The sequence below is a fragment of the Leucoraja erinacea genome, chromosome 15, assembly GCF_028641065.1.
Source record: "Leucoraja erinacea ecotype New England chromosome 15, Leri_hhj_1, whole genome shotgun sequence".
In the NCBI taxonomy this organism is placed as follows: Eukaryota; Metazoa; Chordata; class Chondrichthyes; order Rajiformes; family Rajidae; genus Leucoraja; species Leucoraja erinaceus.
In genome coordinates, this window is record NC_073391.1 from 30,918,409 (window position 1) to 30,935,337 (window position 16,929).

The 16,929-nt window shown below is 46.4% G+C and overlaps 1 protein-coding gene across 1 annotated transcript in view; it reads left to right on the forward strand.

The window, feature by feature from the left end:
- Window positions 1–15,655, forward strand: part of wbp1la (WW domain binding protein 1-like a) — a 64,245-nt gene extending 48,590 nt beyond the window's left edge. The window contains exons 2-4 of the mRNA XM_055647015.1: window positions 2,417–2,525; window positions 11,103–11,264; window positions 12,171–15,655. Of these exons, the coding sequence (XP_055502990.1) occupies window positions 2,417–2,525; window positions 11,103–11,264; window positions 12,171–12,979 (1,080 nt within the window). The 3' untranslated portion in view covers window positions 12,980–15,655. The remainder of the gene's footprint in view (window positions 1–2,416; window positions 2,526–11,102; window positions 11,265–12,170) is intronic.
- The last annotated feature ends 1,274 nt before the right edge of the window (window positions 15,656–16,929 follow it).

Below are 16,929 nucleotides of genomic sequence, written 5' to 3' on the forward strand. Positions count from 1 at the left end.
TAATTTAGTCCGATCTCCATGGCAAGGATTTTCCCAGTGAAAATTTTTCGAAACTACGCATGCTTTATACCCGGGTGGTCACGTGGTGCGGCGCTCAAATGACGCGCATATGGCGTACGGGCGGCGCATGGTTACGGACGTTGACGTGTGGTGACGCATAATAAATTAACATAGGCAATGTTCGTGCGTCGCCGTGCGTAACCATGCATCACCACGCGCTACACGTACGCCACCAGTACGTCAGCTTGCGCAAGGGATACGCCACACAGGTGGCTTGCGAGGATTTTGAGCATTCCAAAATCCTGGGGTGCCGCGAGTTACCGCGCGTCACTGCATACGCCACCACGGCTCACCACGTGCCATGCGCGTTTTACAAAGCGCCAAACAATTTTTAGGATGTTGCGTAAATGACACGCAAATTACGCCCAAGTGGGACAGGCCCTGAACGCTGCTGTGTATGTACTGGCATGGGTTACCTTACGGAATTTGGCAGCTTCTGCCCAGTTATTTCATTAGCCCAGCACAAAGGGCCAAGTTGTGGGGAGTAGCAGCGTGCAGGCAAGGAGGGGAAACAAAAGATCAATTACGAGAGCATTGCGCTTTCAAACTTGGGTTCAAAAAGGCCAGACATAACAAGAGAGAGCCAGCAACCAACCCGGGTGAGTCATTTTACAGTTGAAACTGAAACTGAGGCGGGATGACATAAATTCAGGAAAGTTAAAAACAGAGATTGAACTCATTTTCTTTTTCTTACATTCCAATAACACAGTAAACTACTTTACATCTGGTCTGGAGACTCGAAACTGACCCGAAACGTCACCTATCCACGTTCTGCAGAGATGCTGTCTGACTTGCTTAAATTCTGGGTTTTCACCGTGGGTAAAACTAGGTGGCCAAAGACACATCATCTCCCAGTCTAAATTACTACCTTACATTTATGGAAGTCCCCATGATTTTCTATTAACTGAGACCCCACTTTCCAGCTACGGTAGTACAAGTTAAAAATACTTTATTTTACCTTCACCCTCTGCTCAGCCTTCTCGCCGAAGCCTTCTGAGCCAAAGCCGCAGCACTTACCCTCAGTGGCAGCCTCTCTCAAAATTGCCCACTCTGCTAGTGCCTGCCTTCCTTTCACTACAAAGGATGACACAATGACACAGCTGCTAGAGCCATTGCCTCCCTGGCCCTGGGTTCCCTAGGTGTGGAGTTCCCACGTTCTCCCTGTGACTGCTTGGATTTCCTCCGGGTGCTCCGGTTTCCTCCCACATCACAAAGACGTGTGGATTTGTAGGTTAGTTGACCTTCTGTAGATTGTGTGCAGAGAGTGGATGAGAGAGTGGGATAGTCCGTGCGGATTCGATGGGCTGAAGGGCCTACTTCTCTGGTATATCTTTCAATCAATCAAAAACACCAACAGGGAATTTCCCTCTGGGAAACTTACGTCCCGAATCTCCTGCCACCTCCTCAGTTCCACGGTCTCTGAAACTAATGGGCCTTTATGGGGATTCGAGAGAGAATAGGACCCAGGTAAATGAAGGGGAGATGGAACTGGTGGGCTGACTAGACTCCTGTACTGTATGAAAGACATCTCTGTGGAAACAAGCGACTGCAGGTGCTGGTTTACAAAAAAGGACATGATGTGTGAATGGGTGATGTGGACTCGATGGGCCAATGGGCTCGTTTCCACACTGTATCTCTAAACTAATACATTGGAGTGCGACAACATAGGGTTCTGCACTAGAGTCTCCAGAGTGGGCTTAAATCTAGCTGTTATCAGGCAACTGAACCATCCTACCACAATTAGAGAGCAGTCCTGAACTACCACCTACATCATTGGAGACCCTCGGACTATCGTTGATCAAGTTTTCCTGGCATTTTCTTGCACTAAACGTTATTCATGTTATTCCCTGTATCCTGTATCTATCTACACTGTGTTTAAGAAGGAACTGCAGATGCTGGAAAATCGAAGGTACACAAAAATGCTGGAGAAACACAGCGGGTGCAGCATCATCTATGGAGCGAAGGAGATAGGCAACGTTTCGGGCCGAAACCCTTCTTCTGTGAAGAGAGAGGAAATGCAAGTCTGAAGAAGGGTTTCATCCCAATCAATTGTTCAAGCGCTTTTGATTGCAACATGCGCCTTAATTTAGTTCAACAAAGAAACTGACAAGTTACTAAAGCACCCGCTGAGTTTCTCCAGCATTTTTGTGCACCTTCTATCTACACTGTGGATGGCTCGATCCGCTGCCTGGTTAGCATGCAACAAAAGCTTTTCACTAGCATCGATACACGTGATATAATAAACTAAAGTTAAACTCAAACCCACAACCTCCTGAACATGGTTAAAATAGTTACCACTATGTATCAGCTATCACACCACAACTCCAATATAATTGTTTTTTTTTCTCTCTTGCAGCCTCAAGGTAGAGAAGCATGTGTTGGCGTAAACAACCAGAGTTATTTCTGTGAAACGGGGCATTGCTGTGGAGAATCGCAATGCTGTAACTACTATTATGAGCTCTGGTGTAAGTATTGCCCCCGTGGATCCCGGCAGCTTCTGACAGGCGCGAAGACGATTTTTTTTTGTGTTGTTAGTTTTGGAATATGTCTGCCTTCTGTGAATGGGCACCTCATGAGAGGAACAGACAGCGTAAATGAACAGAGTCTTTTACCCAGAGTAGGGCAATCAAAAACCAGAGGACATAGGTTTAAGGTGAGGCAGGGGGGAAGATTTAATAGGAAACTGAGGGGCAACATTTTTTACACAGCGGGTGGTAGGTGTATGGAACACACTGCCAGAGGAGGTAGTTGAGGCAGGTACTATCACAACATTTAAAACATACATTTGGGCAGGTACGTGGATAGGACAGGTTTAGAGGGATGTGGGCCAAACACAGGCAGGTGGGACTAGTGTAGATGGGTCATGTTGGTTGACGTGGGCAAGTTGGGCCGAAGACCACCAATCACCCTAGTTCCATGTTATCCCACTTTCTAATCCACTCCCTACGGACTCGGGGTAATTTAAGTTACAAGTATGATTGTGCCTATGTGTAGTAAGATTTTGCTGACTGAATGCAAAAAAGGAATTTCACTGCACCTCGGTACATGCGGCAATAAAGCACCAGTGAACCTGTGGCATGTACCGACATACAGTGAAGCATTTTGCATGCTATCCAATCAAATCACACTGTATATGATTGCAATCAAGGCACACAATTGCAACAGGTAGTAAAAGGGAAAAATACCAAACCAAAATATTGTGTTGCAGCTACAAATTTATCAGAGGATCTGACCCCACCCCAAATGCTAATCGCTTCCCCCCGATGCAATCCTCTATCCATGACTAAAACACTAAGTAAATCTGAGGTGTGATGGTGTTTGAAGATTTAAGTTGAGTCGAGATGGAACAACTTAATGGATCTGCAGTTCTTGTCCATGCTTCCTTTGTATTGTGTACATCTCTGGAACCAAATGATTGAATGGCGGAGTAGACTCGATGGGCTGAATGGCCTAATTCTGCTCCTATAACTTGTGAACTCTAAATGTGCAGTGGCTAGGTATGAGAAAGATCTCCTTGACTGTGAAGAGAGAGGAAATGCAAGTAGATAGAACAGTACATCACAGGAACGGGTGCTTCGGCCCACAATCTTTGTGCCGAACATGATGCCTAATTAAATGTATCTCATCTGCCCATACATGAGCCATATCCCTCTATTCCCTGCACTTCCGTACGCCTAGCTACAAGCCTCTTAAACAGCACCGCCAACGACACCCCTGGCAAAGCATTCCAAGCCGCACCACTCTCTGTGTTTAAAAATACTTTCTCCCCTTATCTTCATCAAACGTTCCCACTCTCAATTCATGGCAATGCCCTCTAATGTTGTTCATTTCCACCCCGGGGGAAGGTTCTGACCCTATCTATGCCTCTCATAATATTGTATACTTCTATCAAGACTTCCCTTAACCTCCCATGTTCCAGAGAAAAAAAAATAGTATTGTCCGCAGTATAAACTGTCAATAATTGATAGAATTTAAAATGGTCATTTGCCCACAGCCTTCTGTTCACATTTACCTGCAAGTCAAGGGTTCAAAGAGTTTAATTTGTGTTTCCAGCCTGTGATCATGCTTAACTGTTTCTGGTAGAAACAAGGAACTGCAAATTCTTGTATATACAAAAGGACACAAAGTGCTGGAGTAACTCAGCGGGTAAAGCAGCATCTCTGGAGAACATGGATAGGTGACGCTTTGCTTCAGAGCCCTTCTTCTGACTGAGAAGGTGTGAGAAGTGGCTCGACCTAAAACATCACACATCCATGTTCTCCAGGGATGCTGCCAGACCCACTAAGTTAATCCAGCACTTTTTGTCCTCTGTAGTTTCTGGGAACTTAATTGACTTGTTGCTCAGTTGCACTCTTCAAGGGGAGGTTGAGAAGTTAAACACACACGGGTTAGTTAAACACACATAGTAGGTTCATAATTTATAGGGGCAGTATTCAGCCATTTAGTCTGTATAGTCGACTCCACCATTTACTCATGGCTGATCTATCTTTCCCTCTCAACCCCATTCTCCTGCCTTCTCCTCATAACCCCTAACACTCTTACTAATCAAGAACCTCCGACTAAAGAAATTCTTCCTCATCTCCTGTCCAAAGATACGTCATTTCATTCTGAGGCTATGACCTGGACTCTCCAACTAGTGTAAACATCCTCTCCACATCCACTCTAGCCAGGCCTTTCACTATTTGGTAAGCAGTAACGAGGTCCCCGCTCAGCTCTGTTTTATTGGCCCTTCACTGCTATCCTGGCCCATTAGTGCTGCTATACAACAACAGACCATGCAAAAGGAGAAGAAATTACAGAGCAAAATAAATACAAATAGGAAAGATTTCATGGATAGGAAAGGTTTAGAGGCACACAAGCCAAACTTGGGCAGGTGGGACTAGTATAGTTGGGGCTTCTTGGTCAGCATGGGCAAGTTGGGCTGAAGGGCCTGTTTCCACGCTGTATGACTACAAATCAGCTGCATAGACCAGTGAGCTGAATGGTGTATTCCAGCGCTCAGTTTACTCTACAGCAGTCATCCTGTAACTAAGAATTTGTTTTTAATTATCTGTAGAATGCTAGGTCAAGATCAAGGTCAGAAGCACTGATGCAGAGGTAGATTAAGTTGAATTGAATTTTGGCAAGTCCAAATACTGTAATTGCCAAGAGGGAATGAAGTCTTCTTTTGCTTTGCTCCCTTCTCACGGAATCATAGTCGTACAGCGTGGAAACAGGCCCTACGGCCCAACTTGCCCACACCAACCAACATGTCCCATCTAACACTCGTCCCACCTGCCTGCATTTGGCCCATATCCCTCTAAACCTATCCCATCCATGTACCTGTCTAAATGTTTCTTAAACATTGCGATAGTACCCGAGTCAGCTACCTCCTCTGGCAGCTCCTTCCATATATCCACCACCCTGTGTGTAAAAAACCCTTTGTTTGATCCTACGACTGCTGACTATACAGAGTTTGTGCATTCCCCCTATGACTGCGTGGGTTTTCTCCGGGTGTTCCGGTTTCCTTCCACATCCCAAAGATGTACAGCTTTATATGTTAATTGTCTTCTGTAAATTGTCCCTGGTGTGTAGGATAGTGTTAGTGTATGGGGTGAAAGCTGCTTGCCATGGACCTGGTGGGCCAAAGGACCTATTTCCACGCTGTATCTCTAAAGTTCAAAAGTTTCACATTTACTGGGACTTGATTTAGGAGAAATAAGCAAACGGCGAGGAACAGGAAATGATGCATTTAAATGGCCCTTCCTGATTTGAGGCAAATCGTGATTGGAAACAGTTTCAGTTTACCTTTTAAATTGATTCATTTCCCAAACTGTCAAAGTTTTGTTTTTTTTAAAGCTGATTTAGGTAGCTTTTCCAAGGACATGCAAAAGTCCCCCAGCTCAAAAATTTCCAACTGAGGAAGTTTAAAGATAAAAACTAAAAATAGCAGCTAATTACATAAATAATGAAACTGGAATGACCAATCCTTGTGTCTTGTGGGCCCAAATGCCTTGAGAGAATAACTTGTAGTTTTACTAGATGTTGCAAGATGTGAATGATCGCACGTAAATGGGTGCGGGATGAGGTGGTGATTACGAGGGAAAAGAAAGATCAAATGCTGGAGTGACTCAGCGAGTCAGGCAGCATTTCTGGAGAACGTGGATCGGTGAAGTTTGGGTCTGGAATCGTAGTTTTTTTTTTCTGAACAAGCCTCTGCTGTCTCTTGTGTACCGAGGTACAGAGAAAAGCTTTTTTGTTGCGTGCTTTTTTGTCAGTGGAAAGACTATACATGATTACAATCAAGCTGCCCACAGTGTACAGGTACAGAATAAAGGGACTAACATGTAGTTCCAGATAACATTACTTGCTTTCCCTCATTCACCAGAGCGTTCTTTTCAAAAATATCTTTAATTCCCTTTTGGAATTTGCCATTGCATCTCCTCCCATTCTTTCTGTCAATCTGTTCCACATCATTAAAACTTGACCTATTTGTGTGTATAAATGAAAGTAGAGCCTTTACTTGACCATATGGGCCCGTTGTCCTTGCGGGGGCACTGGGTTACAGTTGCAGAGGTCGGCTTGTAATGCTGTTAATGTCCTCCACTGCTGCTCCACCACTGTACGCTGCATCCGAGCCACAAGCTCTGCCTCTTGGAGCAATGCCTGTTCAAACTGAGGCCCAGGCTGCTGCAGGGCCTCCAGTGACCCACGAATGTGCCCTCCCTCCCCCCGCCCACTACTCGGGTACAAATGTTGAGCACGTCTATAATTGAACATTTATTTTAGTTTCTATCATCACATCCGCTATAAGGAAAATGTTCCCAGATTTTCATGACTATTCTTCACAGAATGGAATTCCGTCATCTGGGGAAAGTCCATTTGAGATGGCAATTATTGGGATTGGTTTATTATTGACATGTATACAGAGATACAGTAAAAAAAAACGTTGTGTGCTATCCAGGCAAATTGCACCATACATGAGTACAACCGGACTGCACATGTTGCGGACATCAACAACTGCAGTTCCTTGTTTCCTCATAATGATTCGTAAAGGTGTTGGGGGTATGGAGAGAAGGCAGGAGAATGGGGTTGAGAGGGAAAGGTAAATCAGCCATGATTGAATGGCAGAGTAGACTTGAAGCACCAAATGGCCTAATTCTGCTCCTAGAACTTATGAACTACACAAGCACAAGTATTGCAAAAAGAAAACGGAGTGCAGAATGTAGTGTTACAGCTAGAGAGAAAGTGTAGATTTATTTATTAAAAGCGTAAGGGCCGAAACAAGGTAGATTGGGTGATCGAAAATTCATCCTCGGCATATGAGAGGTCCATTCAATAACTTGATACAGTTGGGCAGAAGATGTTCTTGAATCTGGTGGTACATGCTTTCAAACCTTTGTATCTTTAGCCTGACGGGAGAGGGAATGCGAGTGTCTCTTGATTATGTTGGCTGCTCTCCCGAATGGAAGACTGAAACAATTTTAACAACTCTGAACTTGAAGGGTACAAGTTGGTGTCGGACACATGGCCTCAGTGTAATCTACTGTCCTGCACTCTTGCACGAGTATGATTGTGCCTCTTTATAGTGGTGTTTTTAGTGAACTGTATGCTAAAAGGCATTTCACTGTACCAAGGTACATGTGACAATAAAGTACCATTGAGGCAGCGTGAAGTGTAGATGGAGTTGATGGAAGGGAGGTTGGGTCTGTGTGATGGACTGGACTACATCCACAACTCTCTGTAATTTCTTGCGGCCTTGGTCGGAGAGCAGTTGCCAGACCAAGTTGTGATACATCCCCTACGTCATGAAGTTCCATGGTTTCCGTTGGCCACAGCAGGTTGTTGTTTATTAATGTAGCTCTGCTTAGACAGGAAGCTCAATGCCCCCTATCAAGGTTGCTCTCTGTGGAATAGCAACTGCAACAAAGATTTATCATCAATGCTAACAAAGTACAAGCCAGTAAAAAGAAAAAAAGACTCTTTCCACTTTTAATGATCTTTGAATGTTCCAAGGCATTTATCACTGAGTAAAGAACTCTTTTGTAATTTAGACTTCAGTGATACGGTGTGGAGACAGGCCCTTTGGCCCTCTGAGTTCACACCTGCTAGAGAACACCCCATATACTAACACTATCTTGCACACTAGGGACAATGCTATTTTACCAAAGTCAATTAACCTACAAACCTGTCTGTCTCTGGGATGTGGGAGGAAACTGGAGCACCCGGAGAAAACCCACGCAGTCACGGGGAGAACGTAAAAATCCAGACAGCACCTGTGGTCAGGATCGAATGCGGAAGGAAGCAGGCCCTTCGTCCCAACGACTCTATGCCAACCAGTATCCCCACGCACTGACACTACCCTACACACACTAGGGCCAAATTACAATTTTTACCAAAGCCAATTAACCTACAAACCTGTCTGTCTTTGGAGTGTGGGAGGCAACCGGAGCACCCGGAGAAAACCCAAGTGGGTCACGGGGAGAACGTACTAACTCTGTATAGACAGCACCCGTAGTCAGAATCGAACCGGGGTGTCTGACGTTGTAAGGCAGCAACCTTACCGCTACGCCACCGTACCTGACAGAATATAATTATATCATTAAGCTGTTATACAAAGCTATCGCTAAAACGTAACTGAGAAATGCAGATGGTTGAGGGGGGACCTCATTGAAACTTACCAAATAGTGGAAGGCCGGGATAGCGTGGATGCGGAGAGGATGCTTTCACTAGTGGGAGAGTCTGGGACCAGAGGGCCACAGCCACAGAATTAAAGGGCGTACCTTTAGAAAGGAAATGAGGAGGAATATTTGTAGTCGGAGCGTGGTGAATCTGTAGAATTCATTGCCACAGAAGCCGTCAATAGATATTTTTTAGGGAAGAGTTTAACAGATACGTGATTAGTACGGGTGTCGAAGGTGGGAGAATGAGGTTGAGAGGGATAGATAGATCAGCATGATTTAGACTTGATGGAGTAGATTAGAGTAGAGTAGACTAGGCGGAGTAGACTAGGCGGAGTAGACTCGATGGGCCGAATAACCTAATTCTGCTCCTGGAACATACGATCATGAAATGCAAAACAACATCGCTCAGTAATGAGGCCCAGAAAGACGGGCTTGTTGAATCTACTTGCGTGGGAAAAGAAGAGCAGGCAGTGGGGAAAGCAGCACTTGTGTGTCCTTTTGAAGCCTGGAAAAAAAATTAGAGGGCTCTTTTTTTAAACATCCTGTGTGGAGGGAGAGATTTGCTGAGTTAGTTCTGCTTCTGCACATGGTGTGAGAGACAGCTGTTCCAAGCAGGGCAATGTGCTTCCTAAAACATAATCTCTAGTACTGGCCCCTCTGCACGCAAATAAACATACTTCTCGGGACTAATTGTGCTGAAGTAAAAGGCTTTACAAGTTCCAGAAAGCTGTGATGCATTGTAACCAGTGCACTGATCCTGTAATAATCAACCACCAAATAGATAGCATTGCTAAAATTCTTTGCCAGACTGCTTTATTTATTGGACTATAAAATAACTTGCACACAAAAACAATTTTTCCCCTCCTCGCCCTGACTTCATGACCCTTACATAATTAGACAGGAGCACTGAAAACTTGTCGGCTGCTTTTCTCCAGACATTGACTTTCACTTGCCAAACACAAAATGCTGGAGTAACTCGACGGGTCAGGCAGCATCAGTGGAGGAGATGGATAGGCAACATTTTGGGTGTGAGGAAGGCTCCCCAACTTGGTGCATCGCCTGTTTGTTCCCACCGCGGATCCGCTGAGTTCCTCCAGCACTTCGTGTTTTGCTCAATATTCCAGCATCTGCAGTTCCTTGTGCCCCCACCTTTTTTCACTTCCATGGTTCCCAGTTCCTCCTCATTCCTGACCAATGCTTTTGTCCATGCATGCCATGTTGAATGTGCCCCTACAATCTGTCTGAAGAAGGGTCCCGACCAAAATCTTCACGTTTCCATATTCTCCAGAGATGCTGCCTGACCTGTTGAATTACTCCGACACTTTATGTTCGTCATGGTCATGAGTAGGTTTAGGTTTATCATTGCCACGTGGACGGAGGTACAGTGCAAAAGGCTTTGTTTTGCATGTTATCTAGAAAAATCAAGTAATACAATCAAATTGAACTCAAATACGATAGAGCAAAGGGGATAAAGGTACAGAGTGCAGAATATAGTGCTCAGCATGGGAGACACCAGCAAATCCAGAGGGGTTAAAATGGCTCATAACTCAAATATCCATCTCATTCCTGGTGCCTTAGGTGTACGAATGATTGCTTTGCTGAAAGGTCATCACAAATAGATGTGTAGAGTGTGAACATTTTTCAATCAGTCTGAAGAATGATCCCAACCCGAAACTTCACCTATCCATGTTCTCCAGGGATTTAAATTAGGGATTGAAATAGAGCTGAGTCTCTCTATCCTACACACTAGGGACTGGTTACAAAAGCCAATTAACCTCTTTGGAATGTGGGAGGAAACGGAGCACCCGGAGAAAACCCACATGGTCCCAGAGAGAACGTTCAAATTCTGTACGGACAGCAGCCGTAGCCAGGATTGAACACGGGGCCCTGGCGCTGTAATGCAGCAACTCTACTGCTGCGCCACCGTGCCGCCCAGATGCGGCCTGCCCTGCTGAAGTACACCAGCACCTTGTGTATTTTGTTTTGCTTCACAGACCACTGTCTACAGTTGTTCAAGAAGGAACTGTAGATGCTGGAAAATCGAAGGTAGACCAAATTGCTGGAGAAACTCAGCGGGTACGGCAGCATCTATGGAGTGAAGGAAATAGGCAACGTTTCGGGCCCTTTCGCAACGTTTCGACCCTTCTTCAGACACCGTCAGCACCGCGTTACCAGGGGCGGCCGGAGCCCGTGGTGGCTCCGAGATGGAGGGGCCGTTACACTTCTTCAGTCTGAAGAAGGGTTTTGGCCCGAAACGTTGCCTATTTCCTTCGCTCCATAAATGCTGCCGTACCCTGCTGAATTTCTCCAGCAATTTTGTCTACTATCTACAGTTGCTTGTGTCAACAATTACTGATATTTCTCCTCTCTTCTCTTCAGGGTTCTGGCTTGTTTGGACCATCATCATCATCCTGAGCTGCTGCTGCATCTGTCACCATCGACGGGCCAAGTTGCGACTGCAGCAACAACAGAGGCAGCGCGAGATCAACCTCATTGCCTACCAGGGAGCACGCAACTACTCCCTGCTCCCGCTCTACCTGAGTACGTGTCTGTTTCTTGCTTTTTAGTTCCCTGTGAAAATGATGCTTCGTCGTAGAGCGTGGAAACAGGCCCTTCGGCCCAACTTGCTCACACTGACCAATATGTCCCATCTACACTAGTCCCATCTGCCTGCATTTGTCCCATATCCCTCTAAACCTATTCCACCCATGCACCTGTCCAAATGTTTCTTAAATGTTGCCATAGTACCTGCCTCAACTACCTCCTCCAGCAACACCATACACCCACCACTCTTTGTGTGCAACAGTTATCCCTCGTTTCTATTGAATCTTTCTCCCCCTCACCTTAAACCTATGTCCTGTGGTTATTGATTCCCCTACTCTGGGCAAGAGACTCTGTGCATCTACCCAATCTATTCCTTTCATGATTTTGTATATTCTCTGTAAGATCACCTCTCATCCTCCTGCGCTCAAAGGAATAGAGTCCCAGCCAAGTCATCCTCTCCCTATAGCTCAGGCCCTCATGTCCTTGGCAACATCCTCGTAAATCTTCTCTCTATCCTTTCCAACTTTACTAGACTCTGTGCATCTAATCTATTCCTCTCATGATTTTGTACACCTCTATCAAATCACCTCGTACCCCCCTGTGCTCCAAGGAATGCAGAAACCAAATTTTGTTTGAACCTCAATGAGGTTCAAATGACAACAAATAAATTGTATTGTATTGTGTTGTAATTGTCCTGGCCTGCACTCGATGATTAAGGAAGGGTGGAGCTCGTAATGGCCCATTGTAAGCTGGTGAAGAGGTGGTATGGAAGGGCTGTAAGGGTGCAAGCAGTAAAACTCGTGGGAGAAAGAGGAAATGCAGAGGTTACTTGAAATTAGAAAAATCAATTAGTTAAAAGCTTTTCTTTCTCTTCTCTTCTCCTCACCCCGATCCAACCCACAGGGTTTTTGCCGAGCTATTTGCTGCCTCCGTACGAGGAAGTGGTGAACCGGCCCGTCACGCCTCCGCCCCCCTACAGCGCTTTCCATCAGCAGCCCGTCCCGCAGTGCAACGGCCCCTCCATCTCGGAGCCACCACGGGCTCCGGCCGCCCCCGGTAACGCAGTGCTGACAGTGTGCGAGGCGGTGCCTCGGCAGGACAGCTCGTTGGGCCCGGACTCGCCGCGGGGGTCGTTCAAGGCACCGTGCGGCGGTGGCGGGGCGGAGGAGCTGGTGCTGGGCTCAGAGCGGGAGCCGGTGCGGGCTTGTCGCCCAGACCCGGAGCAGGAGGACGAGGGGGAGGAGGACGAGGAGGAGGAGGAGGAGGAGTTCGACTGCCCCGAGAAGGAGCAGCTCAACGACTACTACCCCGGCTCATCCTCCAAGATCGAGACCTGGCAACAGCAACATCAGCCCAGCCCCGAGATCAAAGATACGGACAAGACCCCCGGGAGGCACCGCAGGTTCACCGGAGACTCGGGCATCGAGGTGTGCGTCTGCAACCGGGACGGGGACGATGCCAGGGAGGTGGACGGGCTGATGGACGGCACGGGTGGCGCGGTGGAGTATTGCAGCACCTGCGACGTTTGCGACGCATGTCCCCGTCCGGACACGGGGGAGGAGGGAGAAGGGGAGGAGGAAGGGGATGGCACAGCCGAGGAGCGCAAGGAGCAGCACGGCACGGGGCTGGACCAGCCCGTCTGCCTCTTGTTGGACACCATCAATGAGAACGAGCTGCTGCAAGCCCACCAACGGCACGACCCCCAGACCTAAAACTGGCGGCCCTGACTCTCCGCCGCCCTGGTCTGACGTGTCGCACTCGAGGACTCTCTTGTGCTCTTGTTTCATCCCAATCGCTTCCGGTGTCGAGTGTAACTTGGATGGGGTTGAAGGAAAAGACAGCAGATGCTAAAGCACTGGGTGAGATCACTGCTCAACTACGCTGGCATCGACAGTACTGAACCCCACCAACAATGTCTCTCCGTGCACAAGACATGGTGGCATAGAAGCAATTATAACAGCAACTGGAATTTTATATCCAGCATTTAAAATTTTAATCAAAATGTATTTGCATGGGATTGTGACCCTTTGTTCACCTTGAGTTGTATGAAGAGACCACTTGTGTCCTTGTAGGAGTGACGGCATTGTCCGTCTGAGTTGAAGTTGCAAGCGGTCTGATACAATGTGGGAGGCTTTGGCTCTGATGCACTGTGTACTTTCCTGTAGAAGGCGGGTGATGGGTTTTTTTCTCCTGGGACTATGCACAACAGCTTTAAACTGCATAAAAGGCAATCCTCCTGCATCACCTCTCTCCCCCTCTCCCCCTCCCTCTCTCCCTCTCTCTCTCTCCCACACACACGCACTCTTTCTGTACCGAAACATGAGGGTTTACTTGCTTGTCACAGTTTTGCGTTCGCGATATGTTGCGTCGCGTCGGAAGATTAAGGAGATGTCGCGAGTGACAATGTGACCTCCTCACCTGGAGTTGACTGGAAGTCAACGTAGCAAAAAAAAAAGAAAAGAATGTGAGAAATGTACTGGGATATGCGATTTATACTTTTTAAAACTTCTGCTAGATCTTTCGGTGTAAAGATGTCCGTAGTGTGGAGAGTGCCTGGTTGATGTGAGTGCGGTTTCAGAGATGATTTAAGTGTTTCCTATGTGAAACTTGGGTGCCTATGAATGGTGTTTGACTGGTGCAGTTGATGGACTCGGCAGCAGAGCAGGTGAACTCCGCTAGTCTACGATCCTTTGGACAGGAGAACATTTCCCGCGTGTGTGCATGTACACCTGTTTGTGTGCACTTGTGTGTGTGTGTGTGTGTGTGTGTTTGTACCATGCAACAGAATTGCAGGCTGTTTTGTCTTCTTTACACATGTACACAAAGTGTGGGTGTACAAGGCAAGGGTAGGCTCTTAATTGCATACACGACCTCAGCATATCCCAAAGCGCTTAACAGCAAACCAAGTACTTTTGAAAACAAGCCACTATATGTACCACAGGAAACTTGGCATTCAAATTTGCACACAGCAGGCTCTCTCGAACAGCTGTGAAGCCAAATGACCACCTCTGTTGCAGGTTGTTGGTTGAGTGGGAAGGGTTGGCGAGAGTTCAGCTACGGCTCCACTCCTCTACCTCTCAGTCTGGGACTCTCATGTCTGAAGAGAGGTCTTGACCCAAAACCTTTTACTCCAGAGATGCTGTTTGACCCGCTGAGTTACGCCAGCACTTTGTGCCAATGTTCGGTGTTAACCAGCATCTGCAGTTCTTTCCTACACATCCACTCCTCTATGGGTTGTCAATATAAAGTCCCAGCCATACGATGTTTCCTTCAATTGTGCAATAACATGCCCGAGTCCAAACGGGACAGGGTGGGTGAACTTGAGTTTGTATCTGCATGTGTGCCTACTTTGTTTTGACTGCACACAATGATGCCAAATCTGAAATAGAACCAGTCACACCTCTGTAGTCCATCCGTGACCATCGGTTCACACCACTGTGTGGCTGACGGCTCACTTTTCCTCGATTTCCTCCTCCCTGTCCCCACCTGCTCCTGTTACATCACATCAATTACAACACGCTGAGTTTCGGATTAATATCCATGTTTTGACTTGCCAATCTTCTGTTTCATGCTCAGTGACTTTGGGGAATGACTAATTCCTCTCCATGTTGGAGATGCTTTGTGGTAAATCCACCCAACGGCTTGGTCTCAGTTGCTTTGGACAAGGGTCCGTATGTGTAACCTTGGGGTGTTGACCATCCCTCCCCCCCTCCAAGGGGGAAGGAAGCCATTGACTGGTGGACCAGGGAAGGGTGACACCAGGCAGGAAAACACTTTCATTTCGACCAAACCAAGATGCGCAATAAAGCCAAAGGAACTCGAAGTTCTCCAAAGCAGTAGACTATAGATTGGCTGCTCATCAGCAACCGTTGTGGGCGATTGAGACCTTGAGGTGGACTAACTGACAACACAGCTGTCGTAGTAACCCTATTATTTGTTGGTGTAGGGGGAGCTGAGCTGGGAGAACAGCACTGCAATGTTGAGGTCCATAATGGGCAAAGCACAAAGACCTTTTCAGGGAATGGCCTTCCAGTCCATTGACGACCAGTTTTGAGGTTTTCTTTTCCTTCTTTTTAAAAAAAAGAGGGATGTGAAGTGGGGAAATAACATCTCTGCAGCACTAACGTCAACTGGCAACGTGCGGGTTTAAAGTTTTTTTCGATTTGAAAACTTTTATTTTCAAACAGAATTTGGAGCGTATATAGACATAACTTACAGAATGCAAAAATACTTTCATAATGCACAGAAGAGTGGTCAAGAAATTGTGGTTTTCATGTGGAGATTCACATGTGCAGTGCTTCTGCCAACTGCTCGCTTGCACTTGGTTTTAACATCACATTGTAATTTTTCAATAGATATTTTAATGATTTATTAAAAAATCAATAGAGCCCCGTGATGTCCTGGTCATTATTTTTCGTTTTTAAGTAGCCACAATATTGAAGTAATTGATTTGTTTCCACGCACTTTTTCTCACAGAGGTTGGTGGGTGCATGGAATGAGCTGCCGGAGGGGGTAGTTGAGGCAGGTACGATTGCAACGTTTAAGAAACATTTAGACGGGTACATGGATAGGACAGGTTGAGACGGATAATCGCAGGCGGGTGGGACTAATGTTGATGGGGCATGTGTGGGCAAGTTGTGCTGTTTCCACACGGTATCACTCAATGACACCCACCTCCAGCAGACACTTCTAATACTCTAGCATTGGTTGATTGAAAAATACAGCATGTATAACAGGCCCTTCGGCCCACTCAGTCCATGGCAACCATCAATCACCTGTTCACACTAATTCCATATTATTCCACTTTCACATCCACAATTGCCAGAGGCAATTTTAGAGAGACCGATGACCCTACAAACCCTGCACACTATCCTATACAGTAGGGACAATTTACATTGTTTTATCTTTTAACTGAAGCCAATTAACCCATAAACCTGTACGTCTTTGGAATGTGGGAGGAAAACGGAGAAAACCCATGTGGTCACAGGGAGAACGTGCAAACTCCACACAGGCAGCGGAGGTTCCACAAGACTGTCAGTCCACCTAGAGGAGTCCAGTGCGAAGAGAGTTTTAGTAAACAGCGTGGACATTTGACAATTAACAAAAGTCAATTAACCTATAACCCTCCACGTCTTTGGAGTGTGGGAGGAAACCGGAGCACCCGGAGAAAACCTACACGGTCACAGGGAGAACGTACAAACTCCGTAGGGACAGCACCTGTCGTCAGGATCGAACTACGCGGAAATACTGTAATCAATAGATAACGCAACAAACGAACAAAATTTGAAGACGGCTCCCGACCTGGAAAGTCACCTGTTCTCTGTTCTCCAGACTTGCTGCATGACCCACTGAGTTACTCCAGCACTTTGCGGCTTTTTAAACACAAAAAAAGTTAAATAAATTAAAAACCTAATATAAAGCAAAAACAATACAAGGCCCAAAGTCTCTAGTGCAACCTAGGCAGTTTGTAGTTGGTGAGAGTTAGATTTAGCTCTTAGGGATAACGGAATCAATGGATATGGGGAGGAAGCAGGAGCGGTGTACTGATTTTGGATGATCAGACATGATCATATTGAATGGCGGTGCTGGCTCGAAGGGCCGATTGGCCTACTGCTGCACCTATTTTCTATGTTTCTCGGTATATACATGGAAAGAATAAGGA